Source organism: Chiroxiphia lanceolata, chromosome 18 (genome assembly GCF_009829145.1).
Source record: "Chiroxiphia lanceolata isolate bChiLan1 chromosome 18, bChiLan1.pri, whole genome shotgun sequence".
Lineage (NCBI taxonomy): Eukaryota > Metazoa > Chordata > Aves > Passeriformes > Pipridae > Chiroxiphia > Chiroxiphia lanceolata.
Window position 1 is genome coordinate 5,389,982 of NC_045654.1, and position 27,196 is coordinate 5,417,177.

General features: G+C 41.9%; 1 protein-coding gene across 1 annotated transcript; it reads right to left on the minus strand.

Annotated features, from left to right (window-relative positions):
* Positions 1–238: 238 nt before the first annotated feature.
* MED15 (mediator complex subunit 15) lies at positions 239–26,978 on the minus strand. The gene is made up of 18 exons (XM_032706257.1): positions 26,828–26,978; positions 22,188–22,275; positions 20,944–20,995; positions 20,456–20,485; positions 19,447–19,662; positions 18,670–18,932; positions 17,489–17,866; positions 16,256–16,348; positions 11,245–11,364; positions 6,959–7,101; positions 6,514–6,641; positions 5,523–5,657; positions 5,051–5,114; positions 4,820–4,886; positions 4,212–4,372; positions 3,856–4,022; positions 2,888–2,986; positions 239–2,737 (listed from the first exon to the last, which is right to left on the minus strand). Exons 1-18 carry the CDS (start codon positions 26,893–26,895, stop codon positions 2,601–2,603), a joined length of 2,409 nt encoding a protein of 802 aa, XP_032562148.1. The 5' UTR covers positions 26,896–26,978; the 3' UTR covers positions 239–2,600.
* Positions 26,979–27,196: the final 218 nt, after the last annotated feature.

The window sequence follows — 27,196 nt, forward strand, 5'->3', positions numbered from 1 at the left end:
TTACTGCTCTGTTTCCTCTTGAACCTTACTGCAACTCTAACCTGGTAGTTTTGGGCAACAGATAGGAACATTCCTCTCTTGGAGATCAACAAATACTTTGTTGTCCCTTTCACCTGACACAAAAAGGGCAAGAAATACCCTTTTGTTAAATCACTGCTTAAGGAATCCATCGGTTCCCATGTCAGGCAGCTGCTCTGCAGCATTACTCCTGTAAGATATTAAGGACTGCACACAGCAGTGAGATAAGGAGAGAAAACATTTACTGAAAACACGAGAGCACCGTACACGTGGCACTGTAACATTCACAGCAGCATCTAACTCCAGCTCTCAAACACCCATGGAGCTCAGCTCCATCCCTGCCCAGCAGGGGGGGGCTCATTAACAAAGTGGCACAACCCACCCAGGGTACTACATAAAAGGCACATGTTTTCAGAATCTACTTGGTGATTTCAAAACATCCTCATCCAAAGACCAGCTTCCAAAGGCAACTCAGTCAGGAAAATACCCAAAAATACCAACCATTTTGTGCTCACTAAAAATATATGCCACATTAATGCACCCACAAAAGAGGCTAATCAAAGCAAAATGAGGTTCAGTAAGAAAAACACCTATAAGCTAAATGTAAATAAACATCCAAAATGATGCTGTAGGAACCAGAGCATTCAGTACCATGAAAGTAAGCCTGCAATAACCATTTTTTACTAACAAATCCATCAGTGTGCCTTAGAGCTGCTCAAGGGTTGCATCTCAGCATGTTCCATGCCAGTGTAAGAGAAAATACTTCCTACTTACATTGTCCTGCTGTAGATAATAGTCCTGCTGCATTGATTTGAGCATTTGATACATGAGGGCCTTGGTTTTTGTTAACTTCTTTGCTTAAACTGCCCCTCCCCACTACTTCCATAATCAGCTCTGTGGTCGCAGGACTTGGGTCACAATTTCTCTCTTTTTTACCAGTTAAAAACTACATCTGTCATTTGTAGATACCATTACTAACCTTTTGACCAGATCTTCCAGTTCACTCAGAGGACAGTGAAGGATAGTGTTGCATAGAACACAAAGCCATTTATGATTTTGTGCCCTAACCTGCAAAGCCTGTGAGTTTTCACTTACCACAGAACACAGTAACCATCATCCAGTGGCACAACAGAACTGGTATCTAACATGGGAAGAGCAGTATAATGTCTAACACAGGAATAATAATAAATTTATTACAATAGAAACAAACAGATAATGCATTCGTTCATGTACAAAATACTGATAGCACTCTGCTGCCTCAGTCAGTGCTTACTAAGTACCCACATTTAAAACCATCCTAAAACCGATGACACCACACAGATTTATAGAGGTCATAGCAATTTCTTGACACTACTGTAAGAGATCCCAGCTACTCTTCAAGGTTTGCTGCACAATACAGAGACATGGGGCAGGATATAATGGGAACATCTGATATTTGAAATTCTGCACCAGGAAATCAAGAGGGAGCAATTTATAAGCACAGTGGAAATATGAAAAATGCATGAAATTAAAGTTACTTGTGGCAAATGTTTTCATTAGAAGTGCCCAACAATAAGGCAGCTGATGACTGACTTGAGTGCCCATCATTGCTCAAGACACAATGTGCTAATTGTCAGTTCTACTCCTGAGCTGTTGTTTTTTGCCTTTTCTGTTCAAACAGACTGATGCAGTATAGAAGCATTTTCCCTGCACTGCATCAACTCCCAAAGGAAGCCAGATGCCTCAGAAAGACTCAATAAAAGAAATCTAGCTGTGAGCCTGCTGGATTGACTGGTGTCACTTGGCCTTTATACTGTTGGCTTTTCCCTCCACACCTTTACACACACATTTACTGAATTCACAGAGGAAGTCAGTGTGCACATTAGTATCTCTTTCCTTCTCATCAGCCTCACTCTTTTGGAGTGAGAAATGTGATCCATGCTAACCAAAAACCGTTTACACAAAGTTGCATTTAAAATAAGCTATAAAATACTTTTTTTGCTCTGTTTAGTTCCACACTCCCACCCCCAGGTGTAATTATCCAGATTTATCTCACATATTTGAGGGATGCCTTAAAAGGCTGTAATTTATCCCATCTCTGGGCAAAGCTAAAAGGCAAAATGATTCCTACAACCACTGAGAAGTTTGCAAGCACATTCTAGTTGGAGCTAATTTATTTCTGGGGCAGTATGAGGTCACAAAACATACAGTGTGAAAGGAATACTGGCACTGAGCAAACTTTGAAGCAAATTAGGACATTTTCTCCCTACTCCCTCTTATACCAGACTCCCTGATGGAAGTCCACAAATAATTTCTTCTCTAAGAAGACAATAAAAACTCATCTGAAATACAGTCTCAAGAACCATATATACACATTTTGTATATTTGAGAATGCTGGCAAAAGTCCACCGAGGCAGAAGATAAAAAGCATGAAGGCTAAGTCTAACATCAGGCTCTCTACTGAACCTGACACCTAGAAACAAAACAACATAAGGCTTCTTTCTTCTGAAGTAACCTCCCCGAACTGTGGAATTCCAGTGGCATGTGGAAGAGGCCAGCTGTTGAGACCTTTTTTCTTGCTTCATGATTTAGAAAGTGAGCTGTTATGCAGCAGAGAGGCAGGCCTGGCGAATGCTTTGTGCCCAGGTGTTCAAGAGTGCTGTGACTGAATGCTTGTCTGGAAGTTGCAATAGTTTTGAAGTCATGTATCGATACACTGACTGCAAAAAGGGGTTGGCTGCTGGAAAAAAAAAGATAACAGATAAAGGAAGTTATAATAAAAAAGTATATTTAAAAAACTTTAAAAGACAAGAGTAACATGAAGTGTTCACATTTCCCCCCTACTACCACAGACACATGCCCAACAAATGTCATGCCAGCAGCCTCATACCATACTGTCTGGGGTTTTTTATCCACAGAGGGCTCTGATCTGGATAATCCGCTGGAACGCTGAGCTGGAGTGGTGGGACATTTGGAAGATTCTTGTCATCTAGGATGCAAACACACTTCCCATCAGAACAAAGCATTCCTTGCTGGATAGAAGGGTTTTGTGCATAATACAGCTTGGTTTCTACCCTGTGAACCCCAAGGACGAACCTGACCGTACATCTCCTTTTTTACTGAAAGGAAATCTCATTGCTCACTTTACCAACACTCTTAAACTTTTGGCAGAAAAGCCTGGCAAACATAGCTCCATCTCTTACACACTTCTGCACCTTGCCATTCTCACCATATCATCAGCTCAACTTCACCAAGTTAGACACCTCATTTTTGAAAATTAAGTGCCTCGTGTATCAATGCTCAGGACAAAACCAATCCTGACACTTCAAAGGAAGTGGGGGAGGAAAGAATCTATTTTCCCTACTGGAATCCAAGAACAAAACAAGTAAACACTTCATGATTATTCAGCTAGGATTAAAAAAAAAAGTCTGAATTAATTTCTTGAACATACACCATTGCCAGTGATCATTAGTACAAATTGAAATAGACCATCCCAAAAATTAACTCACCATTTCTCTAGCTCTGTCCTACTTGATGAAGGCTCAACAACTCACATATCAGATTAGGTCAAATCAGGAATCAAGATTTTGCTAGCAACAAGTAATTTTCTACACACTGAGGTTACCAATTGCAACTTCAGTGCAGAGAAAAGATCAATCAGTGTGAATGAAATCCCCAGGAGTACCCTGAAACAGGCTGTGCAGAATGTTGTGATGATGCAGTGCTATGATAAGTATAGAAATAAGTACAGACTTCATGCAGAAGTCACAGGTTAGCCAGATTCAAGACTGTTTCAAATTCCTACAATCAAGCTCAGCACTTCTTTCTGAATGCAGCCCTTAGTGTCTCCTTGCTTACCTAGCTTGCATATGAGATGAACTGTGCCATTATTGCTGCAGTGGGAAGGGTCCAGGTTCACCAGGAATTTAGGATTTAATCTTGCAACTTCCCCTTGTAAGACATTTGGAATGGTCTGCCTTTCATCCTCTTCATATTTCCGTTTTCGAGGGGAAGCAACTGGGGCCCTGTGTAAAGCACAGGCCACAAAAGGACCAGGTGAAAATGTATTTGTCAAATTCTCTACAGGTCACAAAAGGAAAGCTGTAACTCACCCCCCTGCAAAAACCCCTCTGTTCTTTTAACAGCTTCTACAAATAACCATTCTTCCCCAAATAATGAACGCTCAGGACAGGCAGCAGGTGGGTGATACGTACGTGATGGGCGGTCCATGGATTGCGGTCATGGCCGGCATAAACGTTCGGTACAGGGAATGGTTGAACACTGGGGAACGGATGTTGGCCAAAACAGCATCCAGCAGTGGCTGACACAAGTACTGCTGTTTGGTTGGGGGCACTGGGGGAGGTGGTGGAGTAGGCTGAAACACAACAGAAACCCTTTGTCTTTTAATCATCACCAAAAAAGAAACATCTACCGTTAATTCTGCAAAATTTTGCAGCGGTAAACTTCCGACGCATGAAATGCAAATGATTCTCCAAACTGCACACATTAACAGTAAGGGAGGAGAAAACAAACAAGCAAAAAGACATCTGCTGCTTTGGTTTAGGAAGGCAGTCCTGAAATCAGCCACAGAAGTTCACTGAAAGAAGTATTTGAGTCTTGGCACAAAGCACAAGAACTTGAAAGTTCAGTTAAAAGATACACACAGGTGACTTGTGTGAAGTAAATGCCCATTTTTTCCTGTTTTTCTATTTTGTCCAACCTTACTTGAAGCCTTAACAGCATGAGTCACAGGAAATGCAAAAAGTTACCTTGCCTTTCACAAATTAATTGCTTATCTTTACTAGCACAAAGCCTCACATACCACAGCCATATCATTTTTCAGCTTCTCCAGAGCAATTTCGCATTTCTGCAGCGTCTTCAGGGGGCACCTGTGGAACAGGAGAAACTTCATCACCACAAAATGGTCACCTTAGCTGAAGTGTTCCTGCAATCTGAGCTCCACAGAGCCTCAGTGTAAACGTGGCTGGATGCTAAACAACAAATTTCTGGAACAGCTGGGAAAGTTAGTGCCCAGCCAAAAGGAAAGAATTACCGTTTTGAAGGGTCAGTCAGGATATCCAAGAGACTCTTCATTTTACTCAAGTCCTTCTTCCTGTCTGAAATAATACCAGAGACATAAACACTGACTACAAGGATAGCTTCAATTCTTGCAGACAGAAACACAATATACTGTTAAAAGTACATTATTTCATGTATACACCAGTCAACACTGAAGACAGTAGCGTGAAGACAGATCTTTCATCTACTCATAAATATATCTACTGCATACGCTCTATGTGTCTGAAAACCACCAGAAGTAAAGGAAAACTCATGAGAATTTAAGAACAAGGATTTTGCCCACTCTTCACAGTAAAATCTTTAGCTATAGGCAAGAAAGCAACAAACTTTCTGTGACATTTTTAATCCCTGGAATAGAAACCATCACATAAGGCAAAGCACTGCTTCTTTCAGCAGAAGAGAGAGCTGACAGAGAGAAATGCATGGCTAAATATAGGGAACCTCACCTTCATTTTTATCTATTTTATTGATCATCCTCCGGAGTGGCTCAATGTACTTTGACAGCTGTTTGAGTTTTTCCAGATACTGTTGCTCCTCTGACTGACCAGAACTGGCTGGACTCATGACAGAATTTGGATTTCCTGGCAAGAAGGAAGACTGCAGGTCACAGGGTGATAAAAGATACTGCAGAACATTATTCTCACATTTCAGAATCTAGATCTGAAACGTGACACTCTCAAAGTGTAGCTCATGTCAAACATCTAAATCCACAACTGGATGCCCTCCATAGTTCAAGTGCTTGCCCAATCCTCTCCTCTTTGTATAGAAATATCATGTTCTGTGGACTGAACAGCAATTCCCAGGTAATACCATTTTTTTCTGAAAAGTTCCAAAGTTCCATATACCCATTTTCTAGGGCCTCATTTTGGCTTCACTCTGATGCATTAAACATTAAATCAACACAATGAATTTGCTGCAGTTTTCCTGAAGTGGGTGCTTTCCAACCTGCAAAGCACACAACTCTGGTGTGAGAAGGAGCCAGTATGTTACCTCCACTCTCAGTATCAGAAACTGCTTATTGTAGCTGTGAGGGAGAAGAGCAAAATGTCACAGTACACCTGGGGAAGTGTTTTGGAGCAAAGCAGCTGCCTGTGATTAAGTGGTTAGATCCTTTACAACTCTATGCTGTTGCTAAGGGTTCTTTCCTGCATGGAATTAAGGAACTTGCTCCATTAAATTGAGTATCATTCTTTTTTCAAAAGACTAGGGAGAAAAACCCCATTACATATTTCAGTGATGAGAAAAGAGGTTTCAGTTGATTTTGATTTGAGGTACCCAAGCTGTTGTGTTACGTGGTGCATGTGACACGTTCACTACTTGCAATGCCAGCTGCTTTGTGGAGCTCTTTAAAGTGCCAAAAATAGCAGGTTTCCTAGTAACTACTACAGTTACCAAACCACAGCCCAACTCACGCAGTACAGCTCTCAGATCATTTACCTGGAGTGTTTAGAGGACCTGGGGATGGGACACTGAAGTTCTGAGGTGTTCGTGCAGCTGCTGGGCTCTGGGATGGTTGTGGAGATGGACTGGGGAGAAAGCTGCTGGGTGAGGGAGCAGGGCCAGAACTGAAAAACAAGCACATAATCAAACCTACCAGAATCTGACAAGGAAGGATCACCAGCCTGTGAGCAGATATGATTTTAGTAAGCATTGTTATGGCATTCTGTAGTTCTGTCTTGGCGAGGATTTCATACACAGCTTCTTTATTTAAAGAGGGGGTTTTCAGAGTGTATCCAGCACAATCCCACCTGTGCTCTCAGTGCAGTTGGAATTGAAATTCATTCACTTCAGTGGAAATAGAGTAAGATATATACTGAATGCTTCTGAAAACCTCACCCTTATGGCATTAACAAAAGTCCTCAGAAGCTGCAGTGTGGCTCACCTGACATTTGAATTTGGCTGAGAAGTGGGCTGGCCTGGCTGAGGTGAGGGCTGTGGCTGTGGTGGTGGAGGCATTGACTGGGGTGTTTGAGCTTGTTGGACAGGAGATGGGGATGACATCATGGTAATATTGTTCTGGCTGACCTGAAAGGTGGGAAAAGACAAGATCAATAACAACAAAAGGGAATAGAGGATGGGAACCTAACTAAAAGCTTTACCTGTGGAGAGAAGCGGATCCTCAAGCCTACAAGAAATGAAAGCATTAGTTTCCTTTTTCCCCCATAAGGACAGTCCCACCTGTATCACTCTTGAGGCTCTCAGGGCAGTACTTCATACCAACTTTACTAGAAATAACCACTGAAATTGCACATAATTTGAACAACTAATTGCTTTTCACTTCCCAAACCATCATATTGCAATTAAAATGTCAGAAGTACCGTGTAAAAAACCTGTACTTTATTAGAACTAAAGAAGAGCAGGAAGAAAAGACAGTTCTCACTTGAGAATTAAGAGTCATAAAACCCCCTCCTTATTTTGACCTTTTCATTACAGTCTTCAAAGGTCTGTCAGACTTGACTGTAGCATCCCAAATGGTTTTCTTTAGGAAGAAGGAAGAAAAACAATTAAGTAAGCCATATCAGCAACATCTTGTTTAAATATTCAGCTTTGAAAAACTGTGTGAGATAGAAACACTCCAAACTGAATGCCTGTGTGGAAAAAAAAAATGAAGTAGTTTTCTGACCTTTGGAGAGTGCTGAGGTGTGCCTGAAGGACAAAGAGATGAATAAGAGCATTTCCAGAACAGCACCAAACTCTGGGTAACAACTAAGTTTATTCTGTACACTCTACAGTACCAGAGCTAGATGATGCTCAAATTTGAGCAACTTCTCACATTTGTTCTAATACACATTTTTTCCCTTGATCACTTAAAACCAAACAAGAAAACCTGTACAGTGGCCTGGAGCATGATACAGTGATGAAGATGTTAAGTGATCATGTCTGTGTAAGGCACATGCAGAGTTCTCATGACCTGAGGCTATAAATAAGTACATACAAAGATCCATCGTGGCTCAGCAACCTCTGTGTCCATCCTGTAAGTCACTGATTAGCATCTTTATGAATCAACAATTCTGTTTCCCTCAGTCTAAATCAATTTTAAGCAAAGGTCACAGTAAATCCACAAGTCCCAGACATGTCATGGGTGCTGCATATCAGCATTGTCCTTCACCCTCTTGTTAAATACCCATTAAATCATCCATGGACATGATATTTAGCACATTTTAAAGGTATCATATGGTCTACTTTTGCATGTACACACTGAATAAAACAGGAAATGCTTTGATTGGAATTTCACACTGCAGTTCTGCAAGAGGCCTCATTCCACAAAAAACCAAAATAAAATAGGGTACGAACAATCCCCAGCTCTGTGCAAAACTAGGCTGGAAAATGCTAGTTTATCAGCCATTAAAGAATAGTTTAAAATCAAATGCAGCCTGACATACTACAATGGGTTTTTTTCAACCTTCAATAACCTTTGCAACCTTTCCCATGAAGATAAGAGTTAGAACAAGTGAGGCTGAAAAGATGTTTAAACCAGCTACTATATCTTCCTTTTCTCCATAATCAACAAGCACCGAGGCTGTGCTTACTGTTATACATAAGAAGTGGATTCTTTAACAGTATTTGTCTCCTCAACAGCTGGAAAAGCATTTTTGGGATTGAAAAGCATAGCCTGCCTCCCATAGAAAGCAAGCAGCTCACCACTGTTTGGAAGGAAGCTGGGATGGACACTGCAAAAAGCATTCCCTGACTTCTTACAGGTCTATTTAACATTGTATTAAACAGCAAATAATTTAGAGCTTGGATGCTGCACCCATTTTTCCTCAGGTCAAACTAAGACCACTTTGAGTGGTTCATCACTTCCTGAAAATCAGGCCCCTTTTAAGTGTCTCAAGTTGGTTACAAAGGATTACTTCAATCCTTATGTCTTGGGAAGGAAGGAGAAAGGAGTTTCATTAGGTTTTTTGCCAGATTTAAGCTTCTGTATCTACTTGAACACCAAGGACCCTTCACATTAATTTTACAAATGGTACAGAAAAGCAAAGAAAAGGACATGCAGCATCTACTGTGCACATAAGCACTGAATGAATTGAATGGTTTTGCATTGTCCCTTCTCATTCAAGTATGTGCACAGGCAAACAGCTTTCCTTCTTACAACAGGTTTGCTCTCTGCCAGCTTCATTTGAGCAGACCAAAGGCCAACCTCTAACAGTAAGCAAAACTGCGACATTTTCAGAAACGTGCCTTCAGAACTGTGCAATTCTGAACTTACTGCCCTGCTTTGCTTTGACAGCAGTTCATTTGCTACATAATAATTTCAGATGTCATTTTGCAGAACAGATCTTCAGGTTTAGGTTTTTACACTGTTTCCAGGATATGGATTGAGATTACAACAATTTAATGAAATTTCAACTCCTAGGTAATGCTCTTTTCAGCTGACTCAGAGTAAAAACAAGGCTTAAAAAAAACCCACCACAAAAATATCTACAAACCCAAAAGACAAATAAAACTTTCCCTCCAGAGCTTTAACTCCACTGAACTCATTTAACTCCAGAGTCAAGCCGTGGTTACTTATCATTTGTATACCCTCCATCTTCAACAGATATAAAGAAATGCAACTACATATTTTTTCACTGAAAGATATGAATTTCTGCCCTACAAGCATGTTCATGGTCAGCCATGACAGCCCACTGAACATATCCATGTTCTGTGACTCTACAGTGTCCTGATCATGACACCAAGCCCTAATCTTCTGAAGTCTTGGCCAGGAGATATTTAGGCTTGCCTGATAAAAGTTTGCATTTACATCCACTAAATCAAAGCTATTCTTAGTGTTCAGAGCCCACTATGCTGGAAGATAAGCCAGCCATAAGGCCTATCTCCAGTTTGCTGAGTCTCAGGCAAGGACAGCACTCAGGAGATAAGGCTGGTGAGAGCTTTCAGAAGCTCCCAGTAGCAAGAATGTGCAAATATGCAGAAGCCAATGGCAGGGAAAGGAGGCTGCAACAAGGAACTGATGGGTAGTAATGAGGAAATTTTTAGCCTGAAGGAAAACTCCAGAAAGCATTTACAATACTGTAAATCATTGCTCATGAAAAATTTCTTTTCTTCTTCTGCCTTTTCTAGTTGTTCAGCCCTCTACATAATTTTCACAATCCTTGGCCTCCTACTGAGAGAGTTCCTTGATGACCAGTTCACTTGGTGTTGGAAATCAAAGCTCCTCAATAACAATGACAGTGCTAAAAGATCAGCCTATGGTACTGAATGCTTGAACCAGAGGTCTTTTGTTATGGGTCAAATATTAAATGTAAGTGAAACTAATACTTAAATACCCATGGGAAAGCCTCACCATCAAACCAAATATTGTATTTCACATGGGAGATGATTGTCTCTCTCTGTATAAACTGCTACACCAACCAAAGCTCAGAGTAGATTCTCCTCTGACTCCACAGCTATGCCCAGGTTTGTCAGTTAACATATAAACACTGTTCTGGATTGAAATGACCATCCAGCTTAAACCAGAAACAACAACAGATGTGTTTGCCTAGGACTACAGAATCTTTCTGGTCACTTTAACTACCTCTGCAAATTCCTGAGAAGAAATGCAGTACTCTGGCCTCATGCACTTTCCAGCAACAGCTGGACAGGTGCTGCCAGCCTGCCTCCACAAGCTCTTTGATGCAGGTACAAGTGGAATTCTTCTGGCAGTTGCTCCTACACAACCATGAAAGAAAAGAACAGCTTGGATTTTTCTGGGTCCCTGATATTATGCCAAGGAACTACTCCAACTGAAATGAGCCCCAGTTTACTAGTAATGAAGAAAGCACCTGTACAGAGCCTGAACATATGACAAGCAAGGTCCTGGTCACAACTCAGCCAGTAAACTGCAGTGCAGACTTGCAACACTCTCAGAAATTCACACTCGTAGAGTGAGGACCTCTAATTTGAGACCTGAATCGATTCTGAACACAGAAAAGTTTGAAATGTTAAAATAAAGACCTACGCCACTTTAATAACGCTTTATTTGATATCCCAAGCTCTCAGTAAACCTATTATTTAAAATGAAAAGGGATCCATAAAAAAACCCAACTTAAACAGCCCAACACCCTGAGAAACACCAGCAAGTTCGTTGTTTGGTGCAAAAGTGAAGGTCCCCTTGCTTGAAAGCCAGTGCTACACAACCAGGCAGTGAATCCCTGACACAATGTGCTTTGACTCAGTAAATACCTGTGGCATTTGCTGTCCGCCCAAGGGAATGGAGCTTGGTGCTGTAGCAGACACAGCGGTGGTAGGCGGGAACCGTGGTCTGATTTGCATCCCACCTCGGGCCATAGGTGCGGTGATCATCTTTGAGGACAGAGGGACAACAGACAAAAGTAATCGCAAAACAAGAAATGCAGTGCACTGGCAGGATGAGAAGCACATGCAACCTCCAGGAATTAGGGGGAGGGGGAGCATGAAGGGAAGGTTAGTGAGCTTTTCTCTAAAGGTTAACCTGACGTGCTAGCTTAGAAACCAAACTCCTTTTTATAACCCTTCTATCTGTTTTCAGCAGGCACCTAATGAATTCTACTCATCTCCAGAGAGCGATGTGTAGACTCAGATTCGTGGGTTGAGGGTTGACTGTGCTGTCATTTCCATCAATGGCTTCTCCTAAATTTTGCCTGACATCTTGAATTTCTAGAATTCTTGGAAATAAGTGCTCTAAGATTGCTGTCTGTGCTCCATATAAGAAGCTCTATAATGCCATAGGTTTCTGATGTGCTTTCCCCCGCTGTGGACTCAAAAGGTTTAGCAGTATTTGCATGTGCCCCCTTAGCTGTAAAACACTTTGTCACACAGTTCAACAGCAACTGTCAGCACAAATGCTCCACAGAGGGCAAAACTCCAGACCAGCCTAACCTATGACAGCACAACAATGCCAGACAATAAAACGGATTTCTGGGTTTGACGAGGCTATTTCCTTTCTTTTATAACCCACAGAATAAGTCAAATATATCCTTTTGATTTCCATATCTTGGACAAATACCCATTCCTCTATTACTAAGCTGGGCTAAATTATTCTGAGTCCATAATCTTCCTCAAGCACAGTTTGATTCTCCAGCTGTAAAGACTGAGCACACCCTAAAGAACAATCATTTAGGACAAATGATGGAGGTTAGCATTAGAATGAATTTGTACTTTAAAATAGTATTAGGACTATGCTACTCTGAGGTGTCTAGAAGTCCCTTTCAGAACCATCAGCCTGCAGGAGTCATACAGATTTAATTTTATATACACATGTATAGCCCTCTGTTACTTAAGATTTGATATTCCACTGAGAATTTGATATATACTGACTGAGAATTTACAACAAATACACCATATTTTTGAGGTTGCATTCAGGTAACTTCGGCAGATTCACTTATCAGTAAAAGAGCTTCTGTTTGGTACTCTAAAGATCTACAGTAAAGTTCTCTGGGCTACCTTTTTTTTCTAGCTTACATGTTACCAAGGAACCCATGCAGTTCTAACTAACCTACAAGTTCATGTAACCTCCTTCCTCTAAATGGTTTGGGGCACTCCTGCTTAGTGTTCTATGTAAATGGACTGAAGCAGCCAGCAACATGTTTCTAAAGAGTCAGAGAATGCATGTGCTTACAATTGTTAAAAATAAATAAAATTAAATACAACATAGCAAGACTGAAAAAGGAAAGCAATAACTGATAAAGAAAATAGTGTCAAATTCAGCACAGCTGTTAGTTCACAACATCAGAGCAATGCAGTCCCTTTCCATCCAGGAAAAGAGGGATGGTCAGAGACAGGATTTCAAAAGAGAAACGAATGAGAGCGCTTCAGACATCACACACACATGCACACGTGCACACACAGCATGCAACAGCCACCACGAGCAAACACAACAACCCAGCACTGCCACAAAGCACAGGTGGATGCTATGAAGTGCAGTGAAGAGCTACAGTATCAACACGAGAGCTGGTGAAGCAACACAACCCTAACAAAACCAAAAAAAAAAAAAAAAAGGGGGAAATTGCTAGGGGGGAAAAAACCCCCAATGTATCCTTCCAGGTACAATCACCCCATCTTGACCCTCGTGAACGCACACGGACCTCTGGAGCGTGTGGAATCCCAGGGATGTTATGGTGACCCACATGTCCCATCTTGCTCCTGGTTTCTCATGCCACACCACCAAAGTGTGAAGATTTAATTACTTCCACTGAGGCCAAGGAAATTAGAAGCACATTCACAGTTTAAGTGTCTGGCAAACCACCGAACACCAACAGGACAAACCCCAATTCAAAGGCTTTCAGCTGTTTGTAGTATTGCAGTTGGTCAAACGTGCACATGCACACATTTTTGGGTTTGATTTTTTTGTATTTTTTGAAATGTGTGCTTTCAAAAGGAAGTGTATATATAAAACAGCACTAATTCCACTCTCTTAACAAAACTAATCTATTTTTCCCCATTTTCCAGATGATTTACATGCACAGAACCTGTGATGCTTTGACAAAGGAGTCAGGAAAGGGGGTTTGTTTTATGCAAAGCAATATATCCATAAAGGAGATGTTCTTGTCTGTCTAAAACAAGAACACAACCAGAAATGTTCAAGTACTTTTGAAAAAGATTTTAACTGAACACAAATCCTCCTCCACAAGTGAACTTGATTTTTATGGCATAAAATTTCTAGATTCTGTAAACTGAGATAAAGCAGAGAACAAGAAGAGGAAGAGAGTCTCCCTCCAAAGTAAGATACAAACCCTACTATTTGATAAAAATGAAGTGGAATATAACAATTAGAATCCTGAACTTGTAACTTTCTTTCATCTAAAATCCAAACATTCAGAATTCTGTAAATACACAGCTTCTGGTGAGCATATGTACATTCAGTACCACTGTCACTCCACTAAAGGCAGCCTGGATTTTCAAAAATCAACAGCCACTCTGTATTCTGAGCACCTGAAGGAATTGCACCAGAACAGTGATTTAAAGTTTATTAATACTTAATTCCACTTGATTATATGGGTTTTTTTCTTGGTGCTGCAAGCTCTTGTGTAGCTCTCTGGTCACTAGGACACTCCTACTATCAGCTCACAAGGACCAGACACCTGAGCAGGGTAACATTGACCTGCATGGTGTTGTTATAACTTCAGAGAAGAACTTCAAAGTGAACCCGTGTTTAAACCTGGGATTCCTTTTACTTTTATGCACAGAGGATGTACAGAAATTTTATGGAAAAGGAAAAATACAGACATATCAAGCAAAATCCCCAGTTGGAAAGTCCCTAGAAACTATGATTAAATCTAACAAGCAAAGATTAGGACAGGGGTTGTTTATAACAAAAGCTTCCCTGGACCAAATGAAGAAATCAAGGCAGATTTATTAAAAATGCTGGTGCATGTACTAAAAATGTACTAACTGCAAAAATCTACTTTAAAAGAAACTTCTTATAAATTAAAGAGAATTCTTATACACTCTCAACACTGAAGCTGCATTGTAATATTATAGACAGCCACAATCTTAAAAGTGAGTATTACATACAGAAAATATTTCCACAAGTACAAGAAACCCATTTATTAGACTTCACAGTGTTACACGAATTTTAGTAGACTCATATTGCAATGGCATGAACATAAATGGAGTAAAGCCTCTGTATGTGGAATATTCTAAATTCCACATGTGACAGATAAAGAGCAATCCCCGAGTTTACTACACATGACTGAATAAAGCTGCAATACAAAACTCACTGTCAACCATCTTATCACCCAAAACTTTTCAAATGCACTGTGCTGTTAAGCCACTGGCATATGAAGTCACTAAATGGGGCAAGAATTAGGTTGACTCTGCACAAACACAATCCATCTGCTTTGGAGTTGAAAAGAGCACCATTTAGTTAGTAAAAAGAAGAAAAGTCAGTCTCCTTCCAGTCAGCCTAAGTCCCTGTAGTGCCACCTGGAAATTATTTAAGAAACAAACATGAGTTTTAATTCACATTTCAGCTGTAGAAAGAGAATTCTCCATTGCTGCCAGTACTGTACTTACCACTGCATCAGCTTTTACATGTTATGTTGACTCAAGCCAAAGGACCAATGCAGAAACAGAACTTAGCCACCAGCAAGGGTGTGGGCCACATGAGAGTTATGATGGCACAAGACACTATCCCTGATAAAAGTCTGGGAGATTTATGTTAAAGAACCAATTACTATCACAGTCCACATAAAAACCTTCCAAAGGTCTTACTGAACTTATAATATTACTTGTGCACTGAAGGGAAAATGGTGCATGAAGACATGGAATGTCTGGGTATACAAAATGAACTCTGCCATTAATCCTAGTCAGCCTCATTTCATCTGTCTGCCTGTCTCTTCATCTACAAAGTGGTGATAATTGTACTTACCCATGTCTGTAAAATGCCTCAATATGAAACACTACAGAGGTAAGCCATGAAAGACTTTCACATTCTTGTGGAAAATGGGATGAAAGGTTCAGCTTAAGCCATTCCCCATTTTTTCCCCCCATGTCTCCTTCATCCCAGACACACATCAAGGAACAACCACTGGGGCTACAAGTGTATTACAGGATAAGAAAACTGTGTTAGACAAGAAGCTTTCACCCAGCACCTGTTTTGGTTGTTTTTCTTAACGTAACTGCACTTGTGACACACGCCATTTTTTCTGCACAATTCACATCCAGAACAAGAGCAATCTAGATCTACTGCCCATTTCACTCAGAAAAAGAATGAAAGATGAAAGGAATGAAAGGGGAGCGCAGAGAGATTTCATTGTCTGTACAATTTTTTATAGTCAATACATGAAGATGGAAGGTAAATCACATGTGATTAAAGATAGCAGGCAAAGAGTCACAGTACAGAGATCAGTTTACACAACAAAGCAGTCACCTAAGAAAGTTTAAGGAAAGAAGAGGTGATACACTCCAGGTACCAACAGTCAGACTCGTAGTGTGCCCACAGGAAGCCTTCTTACTCATGTGCATTCCTGTGTCAGTACAGGCAACAACCGTACCTACTTGGGACAGAGAGCATGCACAGAGAGGTTGTCAATGAAATCCTGCCTCTGACTCCAGGCAAAGGAGAAACAGCAGAGAAGACCATATACCATTTATAGAGGGAATGACCAACGTCAGACCCCTCATCAGAAACCACCAGAAACCCATCTCCATGCTCATCTCTAGCATGCACTTGCTACAGGCCTGTGACCAGGGGTAGTGGCTCCTGAGCCCTTACCTGCCCTGAAGCTCCCATCTGAGCAGCCTGGGCCTGAGCTGCCTGCACTGCTGCCGCTGCCTGCTGCTGCTGCTGCACCAGCTGAGCTCTTACCTTGAGTTTGAAAAGAAAAAGCAAAGTAAACATACATATATGATTAGGGTATGACACTTCTGTTTAGATTAGATTGACCATGATTCCCATAAAAAAGGGTGTAGAGACATGATCAGCCTCACAGACTAGAGTTTTTGAGGTTTCTCAGTGAAAACAAGTTCCCATGTTTATAACATCTAGAACAGTTTTTCCATAGGCTGCACACCCAATTCAGTTTCTTCTTGCAACTTCTTCTCTGTATTATCAGGTCTTCTATGACAGTACTAGATACTTAACTTTCTGGCAAACAGTTAACCACACATGTGGGTTTTTCCCCTCAAGCACCTGCCAATGACCAGCATTTAAAATATTTATACATTCATTACAACTTTCAGTGTGGCAAACATGGCATTTAACTACTCCTAGCTTAACTGGTAGGAGCACAAAGTGGACACATCAACTCATCCATTTCCCAAGTGTGGTTGACACTCCAGTCCTCCCCAGCAAGGCCCAAAGAAAAACAGGTCTGAGCTTTGGCTCAACAGCACATATGGAGGCCCAACAGAAATGACTGTAGCAGTTCAAACAGCTGCACCATTAAGAGGATGACCCAGCAAGGGGTTCAACAGACTAAAATTATTGTCTTGTCCACATTGCCTTCAAGGCAGGAACAGACAGTATCTTAAACTGTGACCAAAACTCTAAAGAAGGCAGCAGAAGCCAAGCCAGCATGCTGGAGAGCCAGCACTGGCTCCAGTGAAATGCACTGGGCACTTCAAAGCACTTGCTCATGTTCTGGAACCACAAACATCATGGAGGTAATTTTTCTTCAACCAGAGTTTATTTCCTTTTCTTCACTTGTCCATTCAAGAGTAAGACAAGAAATTATTTTTTAAATATTAGCTGGATAAATGGTTTTCACAGATTTCCAGAACTCCGACTCTTAGGCACAAAACTGTTCTCTACTGGCAGGCCCAGACACAAACCTTTAAACACAAGCCTGTTATGAGTACACAAACCCTGTACTCATAACAGGCTAGCTACAGAGGTCTTAACAAGTTATGGTTTTCCTACTTCATTATTAGCAAAAATCAAATATATTTTTTATTTCTCTGGAGGATCATGACAAACCAACAATACCAGCTGGTCACCAGCCCTTACCTGCATGGCTTTTAACTGCTGTGGTGTAAGAGTAACAGGCATAACCTGACTGGGAATTTGTCCTGAGATTGCCTGTGGCTGAGATACCATGGGCTGGGGCTGAGGCTGGGATTGTGGTGGAAGTTGAGACTGTTGTGCCTGAGCAACCTGTTGTTGTTGCTGCTGCTGCTGCTGCTGTTGCTGCTGTTGTTGTTGCTGCTGCATCTGTTGTATCTGCTGTTGCATGACTTGTTGAGGTGGCTGCTGCTGTATCTGTTGTGGTGGTATTTGTTGCTGCTGCTGCTGCTGCTGTTGCTGCTGCTGTTGTGCCTGTATAGCCTGTGCCTGCAGCTGCTGCATTTGGGCAATTCGCTGTAGTTGTTGCTGCTGCTGTTGCTGCTGCATCTGAAAAGCAGGAGAAGCCAGGATGCTAAAGCTTCCAGCAATGCGACAGCAGGCTTGTTTTTATAGCATAAACCAAGAGCAAACAGAATCCTAATACATCAGGCTGACGTTTTAAGCCCAAAGAGAAAGCCCAACCTTTTTATCCACTCACTTTTCATATATCTCAACCCTACGCAGTGCTACATCTCATAGTTTTGACATTACAAGCTTTCCTCACTACTAAAACAATTCTCAAAAGCAAAGGTGAAGTGCATCAGCTTCTCCTGTACAAATGGGCTTAGACACACTTCTTCAAATGTAACCACCCTTTACCAAAAACTACACAAGAATATGACAGCTGAAGTCTCCTCAGCTGCTTTTGTGCCTAATATATATATATATATATATATATATATATATATATCTTGTGCATGGCACACATTTTCTAAAGTGGCAACATGTTATTCACACAATGACAAAACAGCCACTACTGCTACAGTAATTCAAGTGCTGTTCTTTCCCACATACCTATTCTTGTCAGAATGAAAGACAATCCTGACATTTATAGAAAGAAAGAGATAAAGATTTCAATTTTCTATTGTTATGACAGAATAAAGCAATGAAACATCTGTTAAGGTTTTCCTCCAGGATGTAATATATTGCTGACAATTAACTTGCCAACCTGAAGCCCTACTCTAAAGTGGAAAAGCGCTGGTAACAGGTAGAGCTGATACTCTACTTCCTCACAGGCCAAGCTTCACTTGACAGGTAACCCGTCACAGATCACCTCATTTGCCATTGTAGCTGTTTCTCATCACCTGCTGTTGGTTTTGCTGCTGCTGCATCTGCAGTTTCAGCATGTGCTGCTGCTGCTGCTGGACAGCTTGCAACTGCTGCTGTTGCTGCTGCTGCTGCTGTGCCACTGCAGCGGCTGCTGCCTGCTGCTGCTGGACCTGGAACTGCTGCTGCATGGCTGACTGCTGGGCCTGGAACTGCTGCTGCTGCAAAGCCACCTGCTGCTGCTGGAATTGCTGCTGCTGCTGCTGTTGCTGCTGGGCAATCTGCTGCAGCTGAAGTTGGTCTGAAAAGAAAGCAGACTGTACTGAAAACATGAGACCCAAACAGCGCGAGATTAACATCCTTCATGAGCAGCATGTGCTTTTGCTTCCTCAAATGGATGAGGCACATTAACAGCAGAATGAATGAGACTTTCTACTACCAACTTCTAATTCACACACATTGAGTCAGCAACCGAGGCAAAGAGAATAAAAATGTGCAGGAGGAAATGTGCACCGAGGTCACCAGCAGGAGTACTGTACTATAGAAAACATAGGTGAGCTCTACAAAAACAACATTCTGAAGCTGACAACAGTAGGATGAAAGAATTTGCTCATACAATAGCTAGACTGTTCCTCACTATACTAAGGAAGGCATTTATCCCATCAGGTAGCAGTACTTAAAATCAACTCTTCCCAGCAGTTCCCTTGGCTGATTTAGCCAGAGGTATGACATCTCTTCAGCACCTTTTCCTTGGGGAGTTTTTACTGAAAAGCTGACATAACAATTTCAGTGGTTGAAGCAAACTGAACACTTACTCTGCTGAGTAGCTGTAGAGACACCAGGCATACCATGAGGGGCCATTCCCGAGGTTCCAGGAGGCTGCTGCTGCCCTGGGAGACTCATCTGTTGTCCCATTGGACCAAGGCCACTCATCCCACTCATGGGTGCTCCTTGAGCCCGGGAAGCCATGCCCATCCCAGGCGCCCCTGCTGCGGGACCCCCAGTTAGATTCTGCAGGGCATTCATCGGATCTACAAAGAAAACAGTTACCAATATGCAGCTAGCCATGCAATTGTCTGCCCAAAATCCTCTGTTCTCCATCCCCCACTCTCTGATCTGTTAACTTCAGACCATGACTAGATCCAATACCCCGGGAAACTAAGATTCACTGCTCTGCCTGTGAGAGCAGAGGCTTCTGGCATATCTTTGACTCTCTGCATATATTATAGAGTGGAGATGATTCAAAGTGCTTCAGAGTTCCAAAGTTCCACATAGATTCTAAATACATTAGAGAAAAGGAACTTATTAGCCACCTCCACATTTACACACAAGTCAAAACAAGCTGCCAACAAAAGTCCATGAGGACATACAGCTTATAACCTCAAACACCAAGAGGGTCCCACCGTGGATCCTCTTCCTCCTGAAGTCAAATGGAGAAGCAATGCTCAGACCAGAGGAAGTACTTTGCTATACAGTTCCCCCTCTAACATCACTTTTATTATGCAGTGGATAAATTCAGTGCCTTTCAAGACAGTTTTCATAATCTGAATCCGGGGCACACAGAAAAGTGAAGTCAAAGAGGGAATGGCAATTCAAGAGGGCAAACCAGAACATGGGGTGCAGAAGCAGCATTAATCAGGTAAGGAACACAGTACCCCCTCTTTCTCCAGCAGTATGTAATATTCCAGCTAGGGAATATACAGATGCTTTCTTCTTAGTACTCCACAGCCTTGATTCCTAAGCTGTCCTATTTAGAAGTGGGGAGCACAGGGGGAAGGAAGGACACAACAACAACAACAGCAAAAAAAAAAAAGGAGCTCTTACCACTGACTGAGGCTTGAGATTTCTTATTGTCTGAAAAGAAAAAACAATTCATCATCTTTGTCAATCTTGTCACACATAAATTTGGCCCTTTAGATACGCTCTCTACAAGAAATACATTCACATAATTTAAAAAATAAAAAAATCACTATCTACTGTAGTTCTAATAAAACGCATTAAGCCAATTTGGTAACCAAAATGCTACATAAATAATGGAAAGAAGGCAAAAATACAGGAAAAATTAGGAAGGAAGAAAAGTAGTATAAACAGTAGTTTAAATAATTTCTCAAATATTTTTCAATTATAGATGACGTGTAAAAGAAACTATTTAGAAATTAGGCATGCATATTACAGAAAGATTTTTAAAGCAACTTGTGAAGAGTCACATGTAGAAACCCTAAAATTTATTTTTTGGGGTCTTTTTTGGAGGATGTGATGAGCAACCCCATGACTGAGGAAAAAAATAAGTCAAAACTAAAAAAATCACTTACGGATATCTCGAAAATGGATAATGAGTCTGGCCACAAGAGAAAGATATTCCTCCTAAAGGTAAAAAATGAGTATTTCAGCATAAGAAATAAAAACAGAGCAACCATTACTTTCTGGTTCTTCCTCAACATACTGGATTTTACTTTGCCGTGTCTGTGGGCTTTTCAGAGCAGTTCACTTCCAAGAAACAGTCTGTTTATTAAGTCAGAATATTTTTACTAATAGGTCATTGCAGTTGATGGTACAAGAAGGCCAAGACACCACAAAATTCACAGGAAAGAACCTCTCTGACAGTTACACTAATAGGATCGCAGTATGTGAACATTATAAACCAATACATCCACTTTCCAGTTCTTATCCACTATAAGTCATTTTCATAAGGATTAAACCTTGCTTTTACTTCATGTACTGGCTTATTTTAGTCCTTGAATTATGTCACACTCATACTACCTTTCCCTAAGCTAAGTTCATATTACAAGTACAAGTAAAATAATAACTCTGAAGACTAACATGATAGATATGTCAGAAGTGAAAAGACAAATATTCTTTGCAGTATTTTATTACTTACATGTTCCTCATAACATGTAAGAAACTGCAGAGGGCTGAGAGAGCCTTCCTGCCCATGAAACCACCAACTCACCAGTGAGGATGCCAGCCACAGGCACAGATCTGGGACATCAGCATTATAAAAATTTTCACCAAGACAAGCTCTATCCCAAACGTGGCTTGTTTGGAGACAGCAACAGTATCCAATTTCTCCTAACACAGCTCCAGGGAAGAAGTTTATGTTTTGGCAAAGTGTAGAGTTGTACACTATTGCCAGACTTTCACAGAGACCACGGTGCTTGCCTTGGTGTTACTCTTGGCAGAGCCTTTTCATTGATATCCCAGGTTTTTCTGACCATCTACTGGTCACATGGAATGGTGCTACACTGTAAATAAATGAAATTCTACGCAATTCACTACACACAAACATTCAGGTAAGAAAAGTGCAGTTCCATATGTGCATTAAATGCTGCAGCATCAGCAAAGCTGTCTTGCACTAAGTCCAGTTTGATGCATATATTGGATGCAGAACACCTCACTTTCCCTCAGGGTAAAAGAAGCACATATAAATCAAAATTTCAAGTAACTGTACTACAAGCAGAGACAGTTAACTAAGTGCACTGGCTTTGCTGTTTCTGCAATTTGTTCCTAACTTCTTTGGACATGCAATAACTTCTGGAAACAAATAGAGATGCTTTACCCTTGTTTTGGCCTTCATAAACACATGACTCTCCATATCTTTGCTGGATTTATTATGGGCAACACCAGCTTTCCTCATAGCTTCATCACTGAAAAAAAAAAAAAAAGGAAAAAACAAAGCTAGGTATTAATTGAGGACATCAGTAAATACTTTCTCATTTATAGATATAAAACAAACAAACAAACAGAACCCCAAACCAACACCACATATGATACTTAAAATCACCACCCTTTAAAGTTTCTTCAAATGATGGAGAACAAAGCCAACATCAATATTCTTTGCAGAAATTCAAGAACAACTGCAAGGCAACTCATTATTTTACCACCTTGACAAAATACCAGGAGTTGTTCATTTGAGGAAAACTGATTGACAAGATTAATGTTTTCCATTTTGGGAGAACAATTTCCCCTGAATTTCTACCAGGTCCCGTGCAGCAGGAATGGTGCTTGCACAAGCAGTAAGTTGGTTCAGCTTCCTGAATTAACTCAGTAACAGCCACAGAAGCGAAGAGCAGATGGTACAGCCTTAAAATGCAGGAGCTTAGGCTGCCACAACTCATTCCCCTTCCTCACAAACCAGCAGCAGGCAGCTGACTTGCTGCAGCCTGCAAGGTAGAACACAGTGAACATCCTACCTGCTGCAGGGCTCTCATGGTAACCTGTTGGTGTGGTCTGGCAGACACTAAAAAAATGCTGCTTATTTATGAAGTTACTTAAACTGAAGCTGAATCTGAACATAATGCGGGACAACTATTCCTCCATGGGCAAACAAGCCTTAAAGTGAACTGCTCCTGAAGGGGCTCTGCTGCGGAGGAAGAGGCTGCATCCAATTCTTTATTGACAGTCCCTTTTTTAATGCTTTCCCTTTTGGAAAGGCTGCCTCTAAATCCACACTACTCTCTGAATCCTCCTTAACTTCCCAGTTCCAGTACAATGGCAATGCCTTTCATGTTGAGAGCACCGAAAACTGAGCTGGCAAAAAGAGAAGACAAAGATTATGCAGAGGCAAGTAAAGAAAGTAATGCAGGTAGTACTCAGTGGCTGTGATACAGACAGTGATCAATGTGGAACTTGGTACCAGGAACTTGGGGGAAAAAAAGAAATTATCTACTTTTACATGTATCTACCTTTTCCTTTTGAAGTTATAGAATATGAAAGACATGTTTTTATGACTACATTCTCATTACCAAAAATGCTACTCCAAGCTGTCCATGTCCTGTCTGTTAGCATTCCAATAAAGGTTTAGACTAGGAGGAAGAAAAAACACACAACTCTTTCCTTGCTTACACATTTAACTGCAATCAACATAAAAATATTTACATTAAAAGACTAGGAAAGTCACTTAAAAAAAAGTCATAGCTTTAACCCAGAGTTAAGGATACCAAATAATGTATGGTATCTTTATGGAACACTGAACTCGACAAAATTCTGATAACTAGATGGTACCAGACAATCCAACCTTCATCTGCCTCATAAGCACTTAGTAAATGCATCACAAGATGTGCATGAAAACTCTGCGCTTTGGACTTCATGCACAACACTCAAAAGTTGTGGTTTCAAAAGATGAGGCATTCAACACCAACACCAGCTTCAGGAATTCCCCCTCCATTCCCAAGAAGCTTGTTTCCAGCCCAAATATGTGCAACCACTCACTAAGGCCAACTGGTCTAGCTGAAACATCTTGCAAAACACGTTCTCCTTCAAAACTACACCAGTTCCCTCCCCAGCTCACACCATGACTGCATGAATCAGTTGTTCCAACGAAAGACGAGGGCAATGAGTTCCAGGGCCAACACCACACTAAGACATGTAAAATCACCACATGCTGCTTTGTGAAATAGAATATTTGATCACTATGACACTCAGTTAACGAAACCTTTCTTGTTTGAAACAGCAATGGGTGGGCAGGGGCGAGTGTGCTGGTGTGCTGTTAGCCACATGTATCCACATTACAAGGTTTAAAAACCTCAAAGTAAAACTTTATTCCCTTGATCTTGTGTGGATAACTGTCTCACACAACATTTCTGTTTGTTACAGATCAAGCATAACAAATGCTATCAATAGCAGCCCTCACTGCAGGAATACCCCTGTAACACACCCCAGCAGAAGGCCCAAAGCAGGAATCACTCACTACTTTATTCACACAGTTGCTTGACAGAGTACAAGGCCTGAAGGTCCCAGGTCCCCAGCACAACTCCTTCAGCTACACGAGGAATGCAAAGGACCATCCAGCCTCCCTAATGCCTTGTTCTAGCATTACCTTGCCTTCCAGTTCTGCAGAGATGAAAAAACCCTTCTCACTACATACAGAATCGTCCCTTCACAGCTTCACAAACATATCCTCCAGGAGAAGGGATTCCCTCTGGCAGAGGTGACGAGGTAAGAAGCCACCCCTGCCAAGTCATGCTGGTACAACTGTCTGTGTGGCTTTGCCATCAGCAGTACTGAAGAACAAGCAAGGTTAAAAATAACCACTTTTCCTGAGTTATTTTTAACTTTGAGAAATTCCCCTATCAGGTTCACTGCATGGCAACCCAAACACTTGAAATGAAGACATATTGCAGTAGCTTCTTCAGTTCACAGTTGTGACAAAATAAGAATTTATAAATAACTAATCCCTCACTTCCTCTACACTCCCAGGAACGGAGAAACATCTGCCCTCTTGGACTTTTTTGCCTGAATTCTCATCAGACAACCTAGGCTGGAATATAAAATTGAGGCTGCTTTATGAACCGGTTTTGTGATGTGTTTCATGGAGAGCAACAAATGCAGACAACCTTCCTTTTCTTATTTTTCCCTTCATCGCTCAAAAAACTTCAGCTGTTCCACTCTTTTTCTGCCTGCTTGTTCCTCAGTCTCCTCCTTTCATGTACTCTCCACGTTCTCATCTCTATTTCTGCTCAGACATTCTTTCTTCTCACTCAGCTGAGCCACTAACTAAAGTGAGAAGATACAGACGAAAACTTCAAGCAAAAAAACAAACACAAAATTAATGGAACACTCCACAACCTGAGTTACATCCCTTTTCTACACTCAACACAATCCCCTTCTAACACAGCCTGGAAGCAGCTTGGGGCAGGAACTGTACACAACCACAAAATGGGTTTACCACCACACAACCCAGATCAGATTTGTCCTTCAGGCATCACCAACATTTAAAAACACATTAAGCAAAGGCCTTTAGGAAGGAGACTCCCATGGCACCAGTAAGTACCAGCTCTATGTAAGAGCCAGGATAAAGGGGTACCCTGCAAGCACAAGTGTATATCCACATTCCTACATCACTGCTGTCTCCTGGAACATCCTGGGAGAAGCCAAAGCTGCTCTTCAGCCCCAGTCACCTGGGCTCTGGTTTTTCCTTGATCTTGGAATCCTGCTTGGGTCTGCAGTCACACAGAGCCCAGTACTGAAGAGGTTCTTGGGTCATCAAAGGCACAATTCTCTCAAATAACCCAATCATACACACTGACCATTTACACAGGACACTTATTCCCCACAGCATCACTGAAATGTTCACTCACATGTCACTCTTAAAAAGAATAACAAACCAAAACCCCAAAATCTTAAATTCAGTGTTGTAAAGGAAACCCAGGTGTGAAAATGCAACAAATTAAGACTTCTGTACCCAGCAGCATAACAAGGCACTCAAAGGGAGTTATGTGAATGGTTCCACACATTTAATTTATCGTGTTTATTTCCTCAAAGCTACACAGCATTCAAGGGCACTTTTGTTTGCTTGTTTTGATGAAGCAGCAGAAGAGGAGGAGAAGCAATGAGGGATTCACCTAAGAACACTAATGACTTTACAGAAAGTTTAGAAAGTGAAACATCAGTTCTGAGCACCAAGAAAGTTTGTGTGGCTTTGACAGATACACATCATCATTACTTCTTTAAAGAATACTGTAACAGTTTAATTCTGGAACAGCACCTTAACTGAAGTAAAACTACAGGCAGTCAAACAGGAAATTGCTTATATATCTTAAAAAAAAGACTGTCAATTTTTAGATATTGATCCTTATAATCAACAAATTAAGGTCAAGCTTTCCAAACGTACATAAATTAGGACTTCAACATTACTTTAGAAGCAATGTAACAACCCCCTTGCACAGGACAGAAGAGCCTTCCATAAAATAAGAAAAGACTGCAGAGCAGCAAAGTAATTCAAGTAAAGCACTTGTTTCACAACTGAAAGGGCAACGAGTTGAACTTTACATTAAACCACCAGCATTTTTATCTCACATTTGCTCTAAAAAATCAGAAACAAGCCCATAACAGGCATTTTCATAAAACTGATTATGTCAAATTTCACACCACCAAGGACACCGCCAAAATCGAAGCCCTAAAGCAGATGCTGTCAAGCAGGACTGGGAGCCGGTGCTTCTGGGGAAGAGCAAAGTGCAACGGGAGGAGGACAGGAGAAATTAAGTAAAAAAACAGTCTGAGCAAATCCTGGTACCGGCCCGGGAGAGAGGAAACAGCGGGGTCCGGGCACGAACCCAGGCAGCCCGGGGAAGGCCGGAAAGGCCTCGCAGAACAGCGCAGAGAGGCGGGACACGGCCTCAGGGGCGGCGGGAGCCCCTCCGGCGGGGGCCGAGGCCCGCGCGCAGCCGGCCCGGCACCGGGCCCGCGGAGCGCACTCACATCTGGCTGACGAGCTTCTGCCGGAAGTTGGTGCTGCGCCAGTCGGTCTCGGGCCCGGTCACGTCCATGGCTGCCGCGGGCACGGAGGGCCGAGCACCGACCGCGTTCCCCCCGTCCCGCTCCGCTCCCTCCGCCGCCGCCGCCGCGGAAGCGCCGCGCGGCCACTTCCGGAGCGCCGGCGGCCCCAGGGAAAGGAAGTCCCGGCGCGAGCCCGGCCACCTCTCGCGAGGGCCGGCGCGGGGCTCGCTGGGAGATGTAGTCCGGCCCGAGGGCACAACAGAGCCCGGCCCCGAGGGTCGCGGCCGCCGCAGCGTCCGGTCCCGCCGCAGCTCCCGGGGCACCGGCCCGGCGCTCCTCGGGCACGGCCGC